The following is a 19,683-nucleotide window of genomic DNA, read 5'->3' as shown; positions in this document are numbered from 1 at the left end:
CATAACTACGTTGAAGTAGTCTTTCTCCCTTTTTTATTCCTTCCTTCCTTCCTTATGTGATTTTCGCCTTACGTGCTAACTTTAGAAACTAACCCTCCCGCGACTCCACTGTACTCCCTTTCATCTGCCTTAAGAGTCTTTTTGAAATTTGTCAGTAGTAGAGGTGCACCTCTACAGCAAAGGAATGTTGGTAGTCCCTTACCTTGACGATTGGCCTCTGAAAGGTCACTCTTGCAGAAGTTTCACTGGTTAATCACAAGGCCATAGACCTCTTCCTCGAACTGGGGCTACAGCTGAACATTCAAAATTCATCTTGACTCCTGTAGAAAAGTTGGAATTCATAGGAGCTTACCTTGATTTGATAACTGTGAAAGTCTACCTCCCAATGCGCAAGTTTGTGGCCCCATTCAGTATAGTCAACACAATCCAGTTCAGCGCTTAAACATCAGTCAAGAGCTTTCTACAACTCCTGGGACATAAGGCAGCTGGTACTTTTGTCATAGGCCATGCAAGGTTGCGAATGAGTTGCCTTTAGAGGTGGCTCAGGACAGTTAATTCACCTAGCAGAGAGTCTAAACAATCTACTGTCCATACCCACGTTCATGAAGGAATTCCTCTATCGGTGGTAACACCCTCACAATGTCTGTGCAGGAATTTTGCTCACCTTTCCCCAGCAATATTTATAATAGATTTATCCCTGTTAGGTTTGGGACGACATGTAGACACTCTCCCAGCCAAAGGCAGGTGGACACCTCTTGAGGCCATGCTGCACATCAGCTTGCTGGAACGCAGGGCAATGAGATATTCCTGTCTCCAATTTCTACCATTGATCAAGGCAAATACATAAAGATCCATGATGCACATGTCATGCACATTTTATATCAACTGACAAGGTTGTACTTCACTGCATATTTCAACAGTTTGGCACCCCTCAGGTAGACTAGTTCATCGTAGCCAGGAACAAGAAATGTACACAGTTTAGTTCAGGGGCAGGCTGGTTCACCAGTCCTTATGGGGATGCTTTCTTCTTCACTGGTCATCGGGTCTTCTGTATGCGTTCCTGCTAACTCCTCTAATATCCAAAGTTCTGGTCTAGATAAAGAAAGACAAGGCCAAGGTTATTCTAATAGTCCCGAGCTGGTCGATATAGAGATGGTTCCCTTACATCATTCAGATAGCTAGTTGCTCACTGATTACTCTCCAGACTGCCCCTTCTCTTTTCTCCCAAGAAAATGGGCAGATCCTTCACGCGAATCTGAGTTCTTCACCTCAAAGCATGGCTGGCCGTTGGTTCGCAGGATTAGAACCAACCTGTTCAAAGGCAGTAAAGAGAATACTATTTCACAGCATAAAACAGTCTACACACTACACTTACTTGCAAATGGATAAGATTCAGTTACTGCAGTGACCTTAAACACATTCCACCAACATCCTCATTGCTGTCAGATGTACTGGACTACATCCTAGAGCTAAGGACTATCTTTTGAGCTCCATTAGAGTCTATTTGGCAGCCATCCTGGATTTCCACTCCCAGTAGAGAGTTTTTCCATATTCACTCACCCAATGGCGGTGAGGTTCCTCAAGGGAATTGGAAGATTCTTTCCACAAATCAAGTGGTCTATCCCAACTTGAGACTTCAGTTTGGTTCTTAAATGCCTTACAAGACCACTGTTTGAGCCAATGGCTACCTACTCACTCCTCCATTTATCAATGAAGAGAGCATTCCTGGTAGTTGTCATGTCTGTTTGATGAATTGGGGAAGTAGGAGCCCTTGTGGCATCCTCCTCTTCCTCCCTCCTCCCCCCCCACCCCCACGCCTTCACAATATTTTTCAAAGACAGTCAGGTTATGACTGCACTCCAAAAATATCTTCAGAACTCCATATTAAACTGCCCATACATCTTTCTGTCTTTACCCTAAACTTCTACTGGTAAGGAAGAGATGCTGCTTTACACACTGTCAGGAGGGCTCTGACCTTTTACCTCGGCAGGACTAAATCTTTTAGAAAGTCTTCCAAGTTGTTTCTCTGTGCATCTGTGTTCTAGTACACATTGACTTTTATTCATGAAGGAGACATTTCATAATTGTTAATTAACTAATCCATACGTTCAACAAATATTACTTCCTGGACAAATATGTGTAATATACCATAAACTGGATACTCAATTGGAGAGTACGCTTATAAAATTTGTAGATGACTCCAAGTTGGGAGAGATTGCAAGCATTTTGTTGGACAGAATTAGAATTCAAATGACCTTGGCAAATTGGAGAAATGATGGGAAATCAATAAGATGAAATTCAATAAAGTGCAAAGTACTCCACTTATAAAGGAAAATCAAATGCACACCTTTAAAATGGGGAATAACAGACTCTGTGGCAGTGCTGCTGAAAAGGATCTAGGGGTAATAGTGGATCACTAATTGAATATAAGCCACCAATGTGCTACAGTTGTGAAAAACACTAATATAATTCTGGGGTTTATTAACAGGAGTGCCATATGTAAAACACAGGAGGTAATTGCACTGCTCTATTCAGCATTGGTGAGGCCTCAGCTGAAGTACTCTGTCCAGTTCTGGGAGCTACAGTTTTGGAAAGATGTGGACAAATTGGAGACTCCAGAGGAGAGCAACAAAAATGATAAAAAGTTTAGAAAACATAACCTCTGAGGAAAGGTTTGTAAAACAACAACAAAAAAACCAGGGGATGTATAGTCTTGAGAAAAGAAGATGGGGGGGACGGGGGACACACGACTCAGTAAGTCTTCAAATATGTTAAGGGCTGTTATAAAGAAGATGGTGATCAATTGTTCTCCGTGGCTGCTGGCACTAGGACAAAAAGAAATGGGCTTAAACTGTGGCAGGGAGATCCAGATTAAACATAGTTTTTAACTATAATAATATTTATTCTCAGGAATAGGCTTGAGAATCCCCGTTAGTGGAGGTTTTCAAGAACAAGTTGGACAAACACCTGTCAGGGATGATCTAGGTTTACTTGGCCCTACATCAGCACAGGGGGCCAGACTTGATGACTTTTCAAGGCCCCTTCCACCTCTACATTTCTGTGATTCTAAATTGAGCTCAAGGATAAACAAACTTTTTTTTTCTGGAACTTGTTTGTGGAATGTCTTAACTAGTGTTTAACAACGTGTTGATTTAGCTCATTTAATTGGCAATTAAACAGTTAAAACAGGACCAGAAACTCTAAACTAGGTATGTCTTCAGATAGCTGGGTCCTCGTCTCAGTTTGCGTAACCTCTCATTCGGATATGATACCCACAGAATTAACATCAATAAGGAGGGTGTCTTGAATTCCAGTTCCCAACCCTCTGCAGTTTCCCGTAGGCTGAAGGGTATTTTGATGCAGGAATATTCATTTTATCTTTGTCCCATCTGGACTAGTTCTGTGGCATGGTGAAGTGAGATATTGTCGTGATGCATATACAGTGCTAATGGAAGGCTGCTGCATTTTGGAATTAAGCCCGGGTCAAGCTATAGTAAACAAAACAGATGGGAAACTTTTGATTTTCAATAGCTTGTAACTTGCTCAAATCAGAACCAATTTTGGTGGGTTTGTCAAAGACTCCGTTCTGAAACTCAGGACTATTCTTTGACCAAATTTTAAGTTTCTGCTGCTAGCCATGGAGGTATGAGAGCTCTCTTTTTTAACATGTATAATGGCAACTGAATTATAAGGACTGCTTCTGTTTCCTGTGTAATATCTGAAACTAATTGTTGAGTCACATGTCAGACTGAACAGCACTCCCAGCTTGCATAGATTGCTGTGACTTTAAATTGCTGGTTGTTAGAGGTTAAACTACCATGAAAATGTGGTGTGAGAAGGTCAGCTAGCTGGCTGTTCTTTCTATAATAAACAAAAATAGACAAAAGTCTGGAACATCTGCAGGGTCCAAACTAGAGGTCACTACTTGCAAGTGCATCTGCTTTAAAAATGACAGCAAATGCGGCAATGCTAAATTCAAACTATTAAGCTCTAAAGATTTGAAGGAAGAATACTGGTTCACATCTGGAGAGAGGTATGGCTGTACTCTGTTAGGAATGTGCAGTGTAGATACATCCATAGTTATTCACTTGGAAAAGCTTCTTAATGCTACTAGCTTATTAATGAAATCAGTTTTTATTTTAAAATTTTATAGCTCATTCTGTGAAAACAATCCAAACCTGAATCAAGCATAAACTGATGCAGTGCCATGTCCCCAACGTCCTTGTCTCCTCTTGTAAGGTGTGCCAGTAAAGCTATGCCAGCAGCTTCCTTAGTGAAGACACAGCTTATACTGGCAAAAGAGTTCTTTTGCGAATATAGCTTAAACAAGTTACTGGAACAGAATAATTTATCCTGACAAAAATGAGCACCCACAAATTTCACTGACGTTAATGGGAATGACAAGTGTGCACAGTACTTTTGAAAATCAAATCCCTTTTTATTTGCATGCCTAAATATAGTATTAGGGACCTATGTTTTATGTGTATTTGGATCTCTGTCTAAATGTTAAGTCATTGTGCCTAAGAATGCCCTTGAGAAGGTTTTTAAAAATAAATAGTAGGGTTCTAAAACATAAACATCAGAACAGTAACCAGGCATCATGCTGAAAAATTTTGGTCATTTTCTTCACTGCAAAGAATGTGAATGAGAGTCCCACATGTGAGCCATTCTTTTTAGGTGACAAATCTGAGGAACTGTCCCAGATTAAGGTGTCAGTAGCGGAGGTTTTGGAACAAACTGATAAATTAAACAGTTTTATGTCACCAGGACCAGCTGGTATTCACCCAAGAGTTCTGAAGTAACTCAACATGAAATTGCAGAACTACTAACTCTGGTTTTTAACCTATCGCTTAAATCAGATGCTTTCTAATATCGCTTTCTATTAGATTCATAGATATAGATATTTAGGTCAGAAGGGACCATTATGATCATCTAGTCTGACCTCCTGCACAATGCAGGCCACAGAATTTCACCCACCACTCCTAAAAAAGACCTCACACCTATATCTGTGCTATTGAAGTCCTCAAATTGTAGTTTGAAGACCTCAAGGAGCAGAGAATCCTCCAGCAAGTGGAGGATGACTGGATTAGATTGGATTAGATGACTGGAGGATAGCTAATGTAACACAGATTTTTTAGAAAAGGCTCCAGAGGTGACCCTAGCAATTACAGGCCAATAACCCTAACTTCAGTGCCAGGCAAATTGGTTAAAACTATAGTAAAGAATAGAATTATCAGACACATAGATAAACACAATCGGTTGGAAGAGTCAACACAGCTTTTGTAAAGGGAAATCCTGCCTTGTTGATCTATTACCTTTGTGGGGATCAACAAGCTTGTGTAGAAAGGTGATCCAGTGGACATAGTGTACTTGGATTTTCCGAAAGCCTTTGACAAGGTCCCTCATCAAAGACTCTTAAGCAAAGTAAGCCGTCATGGGATAGAAGGGACGGTCCTCTTATGGATCAACAACTGTTTAAAAACTAGGAAACAAAGAGTAGGAATAAACAGCCAGTGTTCACAGTGGAGAAAGGTAAGTATTGGGGTCTCACAGGATCTGTATTGGGATCTTTGGCAAAATTTGCAGATAACACAAAATTACTCAAGGTAGTAAGATCAAAGCTGACTGCAAAGAGTTACAAAGGGTTCTGAAAAAACTGGGTGACTGGGCAACAAAATGGCAGATGAAATTCAAAGTATTGCACATTGGAAAACATACAGCTAACTATACATAAAAAATGATGGGGTCAAAATTAGCTGCTACCACTCAAGGAGATGTTGTGAAGGCCAAAAGTATAACCGGGTTCAAATAAGAATTCGATCAATTCATGGCAGATAATTCCATCAATGACTATTAGCCAATATGGTCAGAAATGCAACCCCATGCTCTGGGTGTCCCTAAACCTCTGACTGTCAGAATCGGGGACTAGACGACTGGATGGATCACTCAGTAGTTTTCCTGTTCTCTTCACTCAATTTGAAGCATCTGACACTGGCTGGTGTTAGAAGGCAGCAGGGGGAGGGATAGCTCAGTGGTTTGAGCATTGGCCTGCTAAACCCAGGGTTGTGAGTTCAATCCTTGAGGGGGCCATTTAAGGATCTGGGGCAAAAATTGGGGATTGGTCCCGCTTTGAGCAGCGGGTTGGACTAGATGACCTCCTGAGCTCCCTTCCAACCCTGATATTCTAGGATTCTAAGACAGGTTACAGGGCTAGATGGACAACTAGTCTGACCCAGTATGGCCATTTTTATGTTATATTCCAATACAATATTTAAGTATCTGTCTGATTGACTGTTACAGTTTAACAGATCTTCAATGAAAAATTTGACTCAGATTACTTTCTCTCCATGAGAATTGTAGGGCATCCACGTGTACTCTCTGCACATCTTTGAAAAGACTTGAGCTATACCTTAATCATGCATCATTTCAAAACAACTCTGGAACTCATGACGTTTTACAAGTGGGATTACCCACTATAACTCTTGAGCTTTTCCTTCCCATTCCAGTTGGAGTTTATAGAGACTTCAGAATTTTCAGATAATTTCTAAGACAATGAGAAGGATAGAAGAAGTTAGTCCTACACCCTGACCTCAAATAGCTCTACTGGTGTTCAGTATTTATATTGCTGTAACCCCAGAGGGTCCACTCACGTTAGGGCCCACAGTTTCAGGTACTATCCAAACATGTAAAAACACTGTCTTTACCCAGTCTAAATCTGTCTCTCAAACTTTTTAAATTCTGAGCTGCGGTTGTTGCTGTTTACTTCCCACTTAGGCACACAATTTATTTGTACAGTAGTTGTAGGGTTCAGACTGTGGACATCAATAACTAATTTTTATTAAATATTAAAACTTACTACTTCGCAAAAAGTAAAGAAATCAATTCATCTACAACTATTATCCTAATTGTATTTTTCAGTCTGGTGCTTTCAGTCCAAGTCTCTCTGATTTGCCTAATGGCTTTATTCTAACAGTTCCTTCCTGTCAAGCTCTTCAATTGCATCCTGAAACGATCTGATTTAGGTAGCAATTCAGTCAGTCTTTAGAGGAAAACTTGTCTCTCTCCTTAATTTTTAGCATCTCCTGCCCTTGTACCAACTGCAAATACAAGAAATAGTGCTATTCTGCCAGCCCTGAGAAAATGAAAATGGAGCAATTTAAATAAAGACTATTTAATTCACTCTTTTAAAAATAATCATTGTTTTAAATTGGGTCGAGGATTTGTAAAAACTAATGTGTAAATCTGTGCCGCTGCAACTTTAAAATCCACCTAACTAAAAATGTATACATCTGTTTTTTTTAAATGCCACTATGGATAGAGTATATTAATTTTACAAAACTGCTATAGGCATAAACCAAATATTGAAAATGAAGGCACTGATCCTATGAACACTTGAATAGTTATGTAATTTTACTCACATGATCCATTGACTAAGCACACTGGGTCGACCCATTGAAATGTTAAGCATGCGGATAAGTGTTTGCAGTATCAGAAGCTAAAACTTCATTATCCTTTATTATTTATTAATGTTACACATTAACTTCCAGATGCTCAGGAAGGCAGGGTGCTGAGTTCCTCTAGGGATGCTGTTCCAGGATATTGCTGTAGAGCTTCAAACTTTTATATAAACCTCCTGCCTGGTAGAAGTCAGATCTGAAAACTCTTTGCTGGAAGTGAGATGGTGCTTTCTCTTAATTTCTGCTCTGCACCTCTGTTTCCTGGGTGTTGTGAGGGGTGGCTTTTTACTACTTTGTACCCTTTTCTCAAGCTTTTTTGTGCATGGGGTGTGTTTGCTATTCTACCCATTGCCTAGCTTGTTTCTTTGTGTTCTTATTCACCATGAATAGAATACAAGGATGGTCTCACCCAATATGGTGAAAGGTCCATCTAGCCCAGTATCCTGTCTTCTGACAGTGGCCAATGCCAGGTGCTCCAGAGGGAATGAACAGAACAGGTAATCATCAAGTGATTCTCTGTTGCCCATTCCCAGCTTCTGGCAAACAGAGGCCAGGGACACCATCCCTGTTCATCCTGGCTAATAGCCATTGATGGACCCTGTGACGTTGCATTCCATATATTTTATGGAAATATGCTTATGAGTGTGAATATGATATAACTGGAATATGCTTTATGCAAAAGATCTCTTGTAACGTGTCGTAACAGGTTATAAACTACTGAATATATTCCTCCTATTTGTATGCGTGTATCATTCTTGTATCTGAAGCTAAAAATATGAAGTATAACTCTGAGATCCTACTGTAATTATGCAAAGTGTGGGCCACTAATGATGGCTTAGAATCTTGATGGCTCCCATTGACTAGGACAATTGGTTATAAATGGTTTATTTACCTGCAAGCCTTCCTGTCTATGTGTGGGCCAACCCAGGAAAAATGTAGGCTAGGGGTCTTACAGGGACATGTGACCATATCACATGATACTGGAATCCATCTTAATCCTTGTACTTTTCCATTGATGAGGCAGGGGTGGGGACAAGCACAGACAAGATTTCCGCCTTGTGCCAAAGCTATAAAAGGGGGTGGAGCAGGACAAAAGGGGCTGCCAGTCATGAGAAAACCCCTGCTTACCACCTGAGATGTCTGCTGAAACTAATAAGGACTGTATCAGGGGAAAGGATTGGGCCCAGACTAGGAAGGAGTCTAGTCTGTGAAAGAAGCTTATTGGTGACGGTGAGATGTTACCTGTAATCAGTTTCTTAATGTATTAGGCTTAGACTTGGGTGTTTTTGCTTTATTTTGCTTGGTGACTTACTTTGTTCTGTCCGTTATTACTTGAAACCACTTAAATCCTACTTTTTATATTTAATAAAATCACTTTTGTTTATTAATAAACCCAGAGTAAGTGATTAATACCTGGGGGAACAAACAGCTGTGATATAGAATATAGTGATATAGAAGGCAAACAATTAATGAATTTACCCTGTATAAGCATTATACAGAGTAAAATGGATTTATTTGGGGTTTGGATCCCATTGGGAGCTGGGTGTTGGAGACAGGTAACCTGCTCAATTAAAGTCTGCAGCTTTGAGGGCGTGGCCCAGACCCTGGGTCTGTGTTGCAGAAGGCTAGCATATCTGGCTCAACAAGGCAGGTTTCTGGAGTCCCAAGCTGGGAGGGAAAACAGGCTCAGAGGTAATTTCAGCACATCACGTGACAGTCCCAAGGGAATCTCTGTGACCAAACCCATCACAGACCCATCCTTCAAGAACTTAGCTAGTTCTTTTTTTGAATCCTGTTATAGTGTTGACCTTCAACATCCTCTGGCAAAGAGTTCCACAGGTTGACTGTGTGTTGTGTGAAGCAATACTTTCTATTGTTTGTTTTAAACCTGCTGCCTATTAATTTCATTTGGTGACCCCTAGTTTGTGTGTTATGAAAAGGAGTAAATAACACTTGCTTATTTACTTTCTCCACACAAGTCATGATTTTTTTAGACCTCTGTCATATCCCCACTTAGTTGTCTCTTTTCCAAGCTGAAAATTCCCAGTCTTCTTAATCTTTCCTCATACGGAAGCTGTTCTATACTTCTAATAATTTTTTGTTGTCCTTTTCTGAAACTTTTCCATTTCCAATATATCTTTTTTGAGATGAGGTGATCAGAATGCACACAATATTCAAGATGTGGGTGTACCAGGGATTTATATAGTGGCATTATATTTACTGACTTATTATCTAGTCCTTTCCTAACAGTTCCTAACATTCTGTTAGCTTTTTTGTCTGCCATTGTACATTAAGCAGATGTTTTCAGAAAACTATCCACAGTGACTCTGAGATCTCTTTCTCGCGTGGGAACAACTAATTTAGATCCCTGTCGTTTTGTATGTATTGTTGGGATTGTTTTCCAATGTGCATCACTTTGCATTTATCAACATTGAGTTTCATCTGCTATTTTGTTGCCCAGACAACCAGTTTTGTGAGATCCCTTTGTAGCTCTTCACAGTCTGCTTTAGACTTAACTATCTTGAGTAATTTTGTATCATCTGCAGATTTTGCCACCTCACTGTTTACCCCTTTTTCCAGATCAGGTATGTATATATTGAATAGTACTAGACCTAGTACAGACCCTTGAGGAATACCGCTATTTACCTCTCTCCATTTTGAAAACTGACCATGTATTCCTACTCTTTGTTTCCTATCTTTTAACGAGTTACCAATCCATGAGAGAACCTTCCCTCTTATCCCATGACAGCTTATTTTGCTTAAAAGCCTTTGGTGAGGGTCCTTGTCAAAAGTTTTCTGAAAATCTAAGTACACTATTTAGTAGATGTAATAGCTCCAATGTCTGTTTCAGTTGTATACTACAAAGCTTTGAAATGTGTGGAAGATGACTGAAATGTAAGTATACCAGTGCTTTGTTGCATGTTACACCATAAATGGACTATTATAGTGGTTTGAACCTACTAAACCTTTAAAAACCATGTTGTATTTTGTGTCTTCACAAAGGTCTCCTCGGTGGTCGCCCTGATGAGACAAAACGGCCACACAGTCTGTCCATATGTGGACGACTGGCTGCTGATGGGCAGATCCAAAAAGGAGGTCCAGTTGGTGACACTATTCTTGCTTTGTCTCCTGGAATCATTGGATGTCTGTGTAAACAATGTAAAGTCCCATGCGACTCCCATGAAAACCATAGATTTTATAGGAGCAACCCTGGACTCAACATCAGTGAAGGCCTACTTTCGTATGAACAGATTCCAGGCCATGAACATAAAACAGCTTACCATCTGACCATGGACCATAGTCAGGGTCTGTCTTTCCTTATTAAGGCTGCATGACTGCTTGTGCCTACGTAATGCCATTAATAGAATCATAGGACTGGAAGGGACATCGAGAGGTCATCTAGTCCAGGCCCTGCACTCATGGCAGGTCTCAGTATTATCTAAACCATTCCTTAGAGGTGTTTGTCTTACCTGCTCTTTAAAACCTCCAATGATGGAGATTCCACAATGTTCCTGGACTGTTTATTCCAGTTCTAAACCAACCTGACAGTGGAAAAAGTTTTTCCTAATGTCCAACCTAAACCACCCTTGCTGCAATTTAAGCCCATTGCTTCTTCTATTCTCAGAGGTTAAGGAGAATAATTTTTCTCCCTCCTCCTTGTAAAAACCTTTTCATGTCCTTGAAAACTGTTATGACCGTCTCAATCTTCTCTTTTCCAGACTAAACAAACCCATTTTTTTAATCTTCTCTCATAGGTCATGTTTTCTAGACCTTTAATCATTTGTATTGCTCTTGTCAGGACTTTCTCCAGTTTGTCCACATCTTTCCTGAAATGTGGCACCCAGAACTGGACACAATACTCCAGCTGAGGCCTCATCAGTGCAGAGTAGAGTGGAAGAATTACTTCTTGCATCTTGCTTACAACACTCCTGCTAATACATCCCAGAATGACGTTTGCTGTTTTTGCAGCAGTGTTACACTGTTGACTCATATTTAGCTTGTGATCCACTAAGTCCCCCAGATCTGTTTCTGCAGTACTCTTTCCTAGGCATTCATTTCCCATTTTGTATGTGTGCAACTGATTGTTCCTTCCTAAGTGGAGTACTTTGCATTTGTCCTTAATGAATTTCATCCTATTTTTTTCAGATCACTTCTCCATTTTGTCTAGATAATTTTGAACTTTAATCCTATCCTCCAAAGTACTTGCAAGCCCTCCCAGCTTGGTATCGTCCGCAAACTTTATAAATTTGCCGTTATCTAAATCATTGATGAAGATATTGAGCAGAACCAGGCTTCATCTCAATTGCACGCAGGCCTGGGTCCCGTCTCATCAGACAGAGACAACATGAATACCAAGGTGATAGTCCTTCTCAAGGTCACAGCTTCCCTGCTATGGTGTATGTGTGCACGAGAGTCCCTTTCCTTCCACCCCCAGCCGATATGACCATTATCTCAGACGCATCTCTTGTATGCGGGCTTCCCATCCTGGACAATCACTCAGCACAAACACATGGTCTCCTTGGGAGGCCAGAATGCATATCAATTTTCTGGAGCTGAGGGCAGTTCACCTAGAGTGCAGCGCTTATACGGTTTCATCATATCCATAATGTCAGACTATGTGACAACCATATTTTACATGAAACCAGGGTGGAGCAAAATCGCATCCTCTCTGTATAGAGGCAGTCAAGTCATGGAACTGGTGCATCAGCAACCACATCACACTCTCAGCGCCATAACTACGAGCTACACAGAATTCTGTGGCAGTTTCAGCAGGCACCTCTCCACAGACCATGAGTGGGAGATATGCAGTTCCGTCCTGAATGACAGTGGGGAACACCATCTTGGGACCTGTTCATCTTTCAGATGAACAAGAAATTCAACTAATACTGCTCTAAAGCAGCCCTAGGTCCAGGACTCCAAGGGCGATGCCTTTCTGTTATCCTGGACAGACCACCTGAGGCACTTCTACCCCCTGCTACCTCAGGTTCTGTGAAAAGTTTGTCACAACGGGGATGAAATTTGTAACATTTTTGTCGCACCCAACTGGCCCAGACAGTTCCCATTTCTGGATCTCCTCTGAATGTCAACCCATCCTCCCATCATTATCCGACCTCTTCTGGGTCAGAAAAGAACATCACCTAGACCTTCTTCATCTTGAGGCCTGGGATTCAGAGGGGTGCCAGACCTAGAGCTTTCATGATTAGAAGCCATTCAAACTATTCTCCATTACAGCAGAAATGTCTCCTCTAGAAAATGCTGCCTAGCTAAAGTGAGACGTTTATTTATTTGGATGCAACAAAATCAGTTATCCCCAGAATCAACAAGTATCCTTGCTATTTTAGACTATCTCCAGGACCTCAGGACTTTCTGTCAGCTTGCTGGAGGGTCTGCCTCCTCCAACAGAAGCCTCTATCTTTACTCACCCTAGCACAATTCGATTCCCAAAAGGTCTTGTTAGAACCTTTATACCAGTGTTGAAACTCGCACTGCAATAGGACTTCAACCTGATACTCTCAGTATGTACTGGACTACCCTTGGAACTGATGGCCACATGTTCCATGTCATATCTATGCATGAAGGTTTTCTTTTTAGTCGCCATCACTTCAGCCAGATGCATGAGTGAACTGGGAGTGCTCATGACTGACCTGCAATACGCCATATTTCATGAGGTTTCTCTTTGTGTATGTCTACATGGCAATAAAACACCCACAGTTGGTCTGTATCAGCTGACTTGCGCTTGAGGGGCTATAAAATTGCAATGTACATATTCAGGCTCAGGCTGGAGCCCAGGCTCTGGGACCTTGTGATTCCTGTAGCACTAAACAATATGGCTTTTTAACGGATTGAGACTGACAGTCTATGCATCTTTGTAGTAAAATCCAGCTTCTGGAAAATGTTTTTGACCAATGAACATTACTCAGTGTGGCATCTGTCAGTTAGGCATCCCAGGTGGAAGCCCTGAGAGGCAGCACCTTTAGCTTAGTAGTACATTTAGCACCTTTCATCCCTGTCAGCTTAGGCAGCTGGACTGCTGCATTTTAAAGTTAGTTATAGAATTGTTCTTGTGGCTAGACAAATGGAGGGTGGGTAGCTGGCAATCCTCCAGATATGATAGCACATTTGGATGGCCCACTATGCACAACTTTTAGCTGGCTCCAAGCATGTCGCTAATTGGAGACAAATTTGACGTCTTACCCATGTTGTCTTATCTTGGCCTTGAATACCTCATTTACTGCAGAAACTGAAGTGAATGCTTAGCAGACCCAAGAGAAGCTAATACTGCAAACTAGCTCAGTCTCATGAGGTCTTCTGCCTCTGCTTCATTTACAATGTAGGTTCCTGCTTGCTATTGTCTGCTGAAATTCACACTTTCAATATTTAGTCCCTGAATTCCTACATTGATGTAGTAAAACAAGATTCCCATTGATTCTTAATTAAAAATGACTTCATGGCACCTTTTGAAAACTTGGCAGACGGGAGGCAGTGTGGCCTAGGGCATACAACACTAGACTTTGACTGAGATCTGGGCTCTATTTCTGGCTCAGTCACTAGCCTGTTGGGTGACCTTGGACAAGTTACTTCACCACCCAGTGCCTCAGTTTCCCCATCTGTAAAATGAGAACAATTTTACTGTGAGATCTATGATGGAAAAAAACTGATATACTCCCCATGTTTTGAGATCCTGAGAACACTGATTTTTACCTCCTATGCCATAGTACATGCCCTATTTTCCTTCATTACCTGCAAGTGAATAATAGTTCAGCTTTGGGGCAGTTCAATAGTATTTCCATTTTGCAGCCATCAGAGTACTATTGATCTTTCCAGATTCTAAGGATAGTCTTTGTGTTGTTAAAGTACAGAAAATACGTCTATGCAAGTGCTGTGCCAATGCAGTGCAGTAGAAGTAAAAGCAGTATTCCTGTCACGTTATTAGGTAGGTGTACCTCCATCATAGGCCTCAGCATTGAAAACCAGTAAAGCGACTGCGTATAATTTCTAGCCTGATTCATGCTCCTAGAGGAGACTTAATTCTGAAAGCAGTAAGATTTAGTAGCTTCTCTTGGTTTCTTGTGATGTGAATGCATTTGTAACAAACTATAGAAAGGTGCCTCGCATATCTTTTTTGGGTGTGGTACAAATAAAAAAGCATAAAATGCCCAGGGAACATCACTCAATATATGTTTTGAACATGAACGCTGCACAGGTAATAAATCAGTCAGTGTATATAGTGAACTGCAAAACTTTGGTACCTTGCTAATTCGTGCAGGGTGGATTTATTTAAATCACCAACTTTAATAACGCGGTTTTCTGCTTGCTGATTTAAATCTATTTAAATAATTGACTTGAATTGTGTTTAGTATTTGTACGCTAGTTATCTTTGTAAAGAGAGGTTGATTTTCATTAATTGGTAACTATTAAAACATGTTGATTTTCAATTTGAGGCTTGTGCGCGCTGCGGCACCGTGCAGACTACGGGGCTGTGAATTGCAGAGCACTCCAAAAAGTTGCACTCAGACTGCCCCGTGTGGACACTGCTGGCGCAAACTAAAAGGTCCCTCGTTCATGTTAATGTAATTCTCCATGTTAACACAGAGTAGGTGCCTTTTAATTTGCGTCAGCAACGTCCACACGGGGCAGTTAAAGTGCAATTCTTTGCTATTTGTATCCCCATAATCTGCACTGCGGTACAGAGTAAATGTAACCAAAATAGAGCCTTTACACTAAATTTTGTGCTGCTCTTTGTTAATCAGGAGAACACTGTCTATACAAATGTATTTAAGCAATTTGTTAGCTTAACTGACATTTATTCAGATTCCTAATTGTTATGTTTTATTATTTTAGAAAACTATGAGCATTTCTTAATTACAAGTAAAAAAAAATGAATCTAGTAATTTGTGTCCAACTCTGTTTGGATCGAAATAAATAAATTGGTTAGTCTCTAAGGTGCCGCTAATACTCCTTTTTTTTTTGCGGATACAGACTAACACGGCTGCTACTCTGAAACCTTTAGAATTAGTATATCTCATCCTCTCACACCTACTTGATTCTTAGATAAGATTTTTTTCCTTTTCAACACCCATTGGTTTCTTAACTTTGAATTAACTAGTTATTGAACTAAACTAGTTGAATAAACTGAAATCAAGAAAATATTTTCTCTGCACTTGCAGAAGAGGCTACTACTTTCAAAAGCTGGTTTAACACTTCAACAAACTCTGGTTTGATGTGCTTTGTCAGTGACTTCTACCTGTTGAGTGGCTTGACTCTATTTAAAATGGCAGTGGATGTGTACTGGTTAATATTTGTTATAGATGATAGTATGTTTAGGCCTTAACGTAGTTTGTCATAATCCATTCTAAATTGGTTTATTTTCTAAAAAGCCTTTAATTTAAATAAATCCGATTTAAGTAAAAATCAACTTTAATGTTTTTAAATCAATTTTTGTCCACCCTGAATTAGTGCAAGCTGTTTCTATTCTAGCCTGGTGAGCTATAATACTTATTGTGGATTATTAATAATTATACCTATGTTCGGTCTGTTCATTGTATTGTCTAAATTGCTCTTTGCACTTACAGTGCACAATGAGACTTTATCATGCATGACTCCTTAGGCTAGGAATATTATCTGTCATATATGTGATACTGAAAGTCTTTCTTTTTTTCACAGGCAAAAATCTCTATACCAATGAATATGTAGCGATCAAACTGGTAAGTAGAACCTTAATTTAATGGTTGTATTACTTAAAAATATCTTGACAGTTGCAAATGTCATGCACAGAAGGCAGCTTTTTCACCCTACACTTATTTTATACTGAACTGTGGCTGAACAGAGGTGAGATCATCATCCTAGGCTAGGGTACTATATTGAATGAGAACAAGATTTTTCAATTAAAATAGATGCTTAGAGAATTTTAAAAGCATAGCTGTGGCACCTTTCTTAAACTGGAATGTTGGTGTAGGGGATATCATGTAGATCCTAGTGAATGGTGCTGTTTGGGTTATCACTTATATGTTCAAATGTTGCCACCTTAGAATTATGGTTGTCTGTGTCCATGATTTCATTGCCCCAGCAATTTTTTTTTTTTTTTTTTTTTTAAGATTGCAAGCCTGTTGTGTCAGGTACTGTGCCTTCCTTTGTACTGCACTTAGCACATTGAGCACTTCCGGAAACATGTTATCAACCAGCTATTTTTCTGATTCCATAAAAACCCAAGTTGTATACTTCGAAAATATAAAGGACAACCAAAAAGTCCTCATTCCCCAAAGCAAATTAATAAAAAAAAACCAATTTCTATTTTTAATAACCTATTTAAGAAAACTCATTTAAACTATTCTAATTCTTTAGTTCTCTGTCTGTATAGTTGATTTCTGAACAATGTCTGAGTAAGCCATAGTTTATCCATGGCATGTAAGAAGCTTTCCATTTTGTATGCAGTGCCCAAGTTACCGATAAGTTATCAGGCTGCAGCAAAACAGGTTAAAAGGTAGAGACCAAGCTGTGCAGTGCTCCATATTCGTTGTGAGTAGTGATGGAGGAAGCAGGGGAAAATCTCAGCTGAAAAGAGGTCTCTTTTGGGGATGGTGCAACTCCAAGCGTATGGTGTCATACCTTAAACTCCTTAAATGACAATGACAAGAGTTTGCTAGAGTAGGCATAGCCTTGTCTGCCACATCTTCCAAGAGCTTGGTTTCCTTCCACCTTAATCTGAGGAGTGCCCAAAATTGAAGACTACAGTGCTCCCTGAATTACTTATACCTTCATCCAGGCCACCTTATATATGCATAATCAGATGGACAGCTATAGAGGATTTATTATAATGAAAAATGTGAAAAAGGGCTGGATTCTGTCCTTTTAGTGGCATGCAATTGACTTTTGGGAATCTGGATAAAGAGTGCGTGAGTGTTTTTACATGTCCAGTATTATATTCCTCAGGGGAGATGGTGTTCATTTCATGTACAATGCCTGTAATGTGGAGCACACATGATGTGGGTTCTCCTGTCTCTTCCTTCTCCCAACAGCTGCAGTGAATTGTGATGGAAATTTTTTTTAAAGAAGCATAGCAAATGGCTGGAATACAGCTTTCCTTTTGATTAATTGCCCCTCTATAATACAAATAGACACATTGTAGTCTGACAGTGGTTAAAACATGAGAGTGGGGGTCAGGGAAATTGTCTAACTTGTTAAGGTCTAGCAGGTCTGCCAGAGCCAAGTCACCTATCCTCTGTGCCCTGTAAAATAAGAACATGTACTACACCAAACTGAGGTGTTTCACAACACTTAATCAGGAAAGAGGTGCAAGAGACACTTAACTGGAACTCAACCATTTAGGACCAGCTTCAGTTATTCTTTAGTTACAGAAATGTAAACAAAGCTTGAATATATAAATTTCAACTTCCATCTGTGTTGCACTTAAAAAACAAAAACAAACCTAATTCAGGTATTCAGAATTCTTAGTTTTGCATTTTATATCAGTCCATCCCTTCATTGACTTTCCTAGTTGTGTGCAGCTGGCAGATGTTGCCTACTTGTTAAGTGTGGTCAGTGTGACCATCTCCTTAGGAAGCTCCAAACTGTTGCTTGGAGGAGATTGACCAACTACATGTTTCCAAACCCTCTGTTCTCAAGGCCAGGAGGAGAGAAGTAGAGAGATTTCACTCTCAATTCAGGTAACATCTAAAACTATCTCTTGATTCCTGAGAGCTTCAGAGGTGCACGCCCTTCTCGCACAGGCAGCACCAAGCAATCTAGTTAGAATCATAGAATACCAGGGTTGGAAGGGAGCTCAGGTGATCATCTAGTCCAATCCCTTGCTCAAAGCAGGACCAATCCCCAATTTTTGCCCCAGATCCCAAATGGCCCCCTCAAGGATTGAACTTGCAACCCTGGGTTTAGCAGACCAATGCTTAAACCACTGAGCTATTCTATCCCCCTAGACATTAGAAGAAAGGGAAGAACATGAACTGCATGCCCAACTTCTCTGGTTTTGCACTGAAGGAGAGCTATGCTACTTCTGTGCGCAGGCAGCAGTTGAGAGGAATTCCGCTGACAAGACAGTCCTTCCTTTTTTATGGAGGGCAGAAAGGCAGTTCCTGCCCATGAGAAACTAGTGTTTGCAGGTCATGTTGGGTAGGTATACAGTGCATTTGCTTCTTGAGCTGCCCCATCTCTACTGTTGTAGTGTCTGGTTTTGAGAGTAGTGTCAAGGGACCAATGTGCACTATAGCCTGTGCCTCTGTAAATTTTGGACCTTCTCCTTGGGAGTAAGTCCAAACTATCTGGTCTTTTTATGAAGACCAGGCCAGCGGTAAAGAGAAATGTCCTTTTGCAGTACTTAGTTGGCTGTCTATCGTAAGGGGGACAAGCACACTACTTTCTTGTAAAGCTGTGTAAACCCTCACTGTTTCCACCCCACCTGCATCTGTTATGATACTGAGCTAGTTTGGAACCTGTGGCTTCCTTTTATTTTTTGTTTTGGAGTAAAACATCAGCTGGACCATTTTGGAGGAATACTTCTAGTTGCTCCCAGCCAATCTGAGGGCTCTCAGCGTAGGTGTGGTCGTCTTTGTACAGTGAGTTCTTTCATTGTCTTGTGAAAGACTTCTTGCAAGACTTCTCCTGTAGTGGATGTTTCTCTTTATATGCTGTGCAGCTGAAGGTATGGCATCCTACCCAGTACCAAGGAAGTGTGTATATACTGAGAATTGGGAATAGATTCTCTAGTCATATTAATCGTGGCATCCAAACACTGAGCAGAAAATTACTCGGAACTTTTTGACAAAACCATGGCAAACTGACTGAAGAAAAAATGCTTCTCGCAAGCAGCCAAAGAATTTCAATTCTTCTGTTGATTGAAGCGGCCCTTCTATGGCTTTAATGCAGGGGTAGGCAAACTGTGGCCCACAGGCTGTTTTAAGCCAGCCCGTGAGCCGCACCACGCAGTTCGGCCCTGCTCCAGTTGGGGCGAGGGGTCAGGGCCTGGCTGGGGCACCGGGTCAGGGACTGGCTGGGGCACCAGGTCGGGGGCCAAACCATGCGGCTTGGCCCCACTCCGGGGCTCCAGCTGGGGTACAGGGTCCTGGGCCGCACCACGCGGCTCCCGGAAGCTGCGGCATGGCCCTGCTCCGGCTCCTACATGCTCCAATGGGAGCTGCAGGGGCGGTGCCTGCGGATGGGGCAGCATGCAGAGCCGCCTGGCTGCGCCTCCACGAAGGAGCCGGAGAAGGGACAT

The 19,683-nt window shown here is 40.9% G+C and overlaps 1 protein-coding gene across 14 annotated transcripts in view; it reads left to right on the top strand.

The window, feature by feature from the left end:
* CSNK1G1 (casein kinase 1 gamma 1) overlaps positions 1-19,683 on the top strand; it is a 258,375-nt gene that overhangs the window by 91,754 nt on the left and 146,938 nt on the right. For 13 of the 14 annotated variants that reach the window (XM_073363225.2, XM_073363224.2, XM_073363223.2 and 10 more), the window contains one exon: positions 16,122-16,162. In XM_073363225.2, coding sequence (XP_073219326.1) covers positions 16,122-16,162 — 41 coding nt within the window. Of the gene's footprint in view, positions 1-16,121; positions 16,163-19,683 lie in introns of those variants that run through there. The other variant, XM_073363219.2, reaches the window with a different exon arrangement.

The sequence above is a fragment of the Lepidochelys kempii genome, chromosome 10 (assembly GCF_965140285.1).
Source record: "Lepidochelys kempii isolate rLepKem1 chromosome 10, rLepKem1.hap1, whole genome shotgun sequence".
Classification (NCBI taxonomy): domain Eukaryota; kingdom Metazoa; phylum Chordata; order Testudines; family Cheloniidae; genus Lepidochelys; species Lepidochelys kempii.
This window is presented reverse-complemented; position numbering and strand designations above follow the sequence as displayed.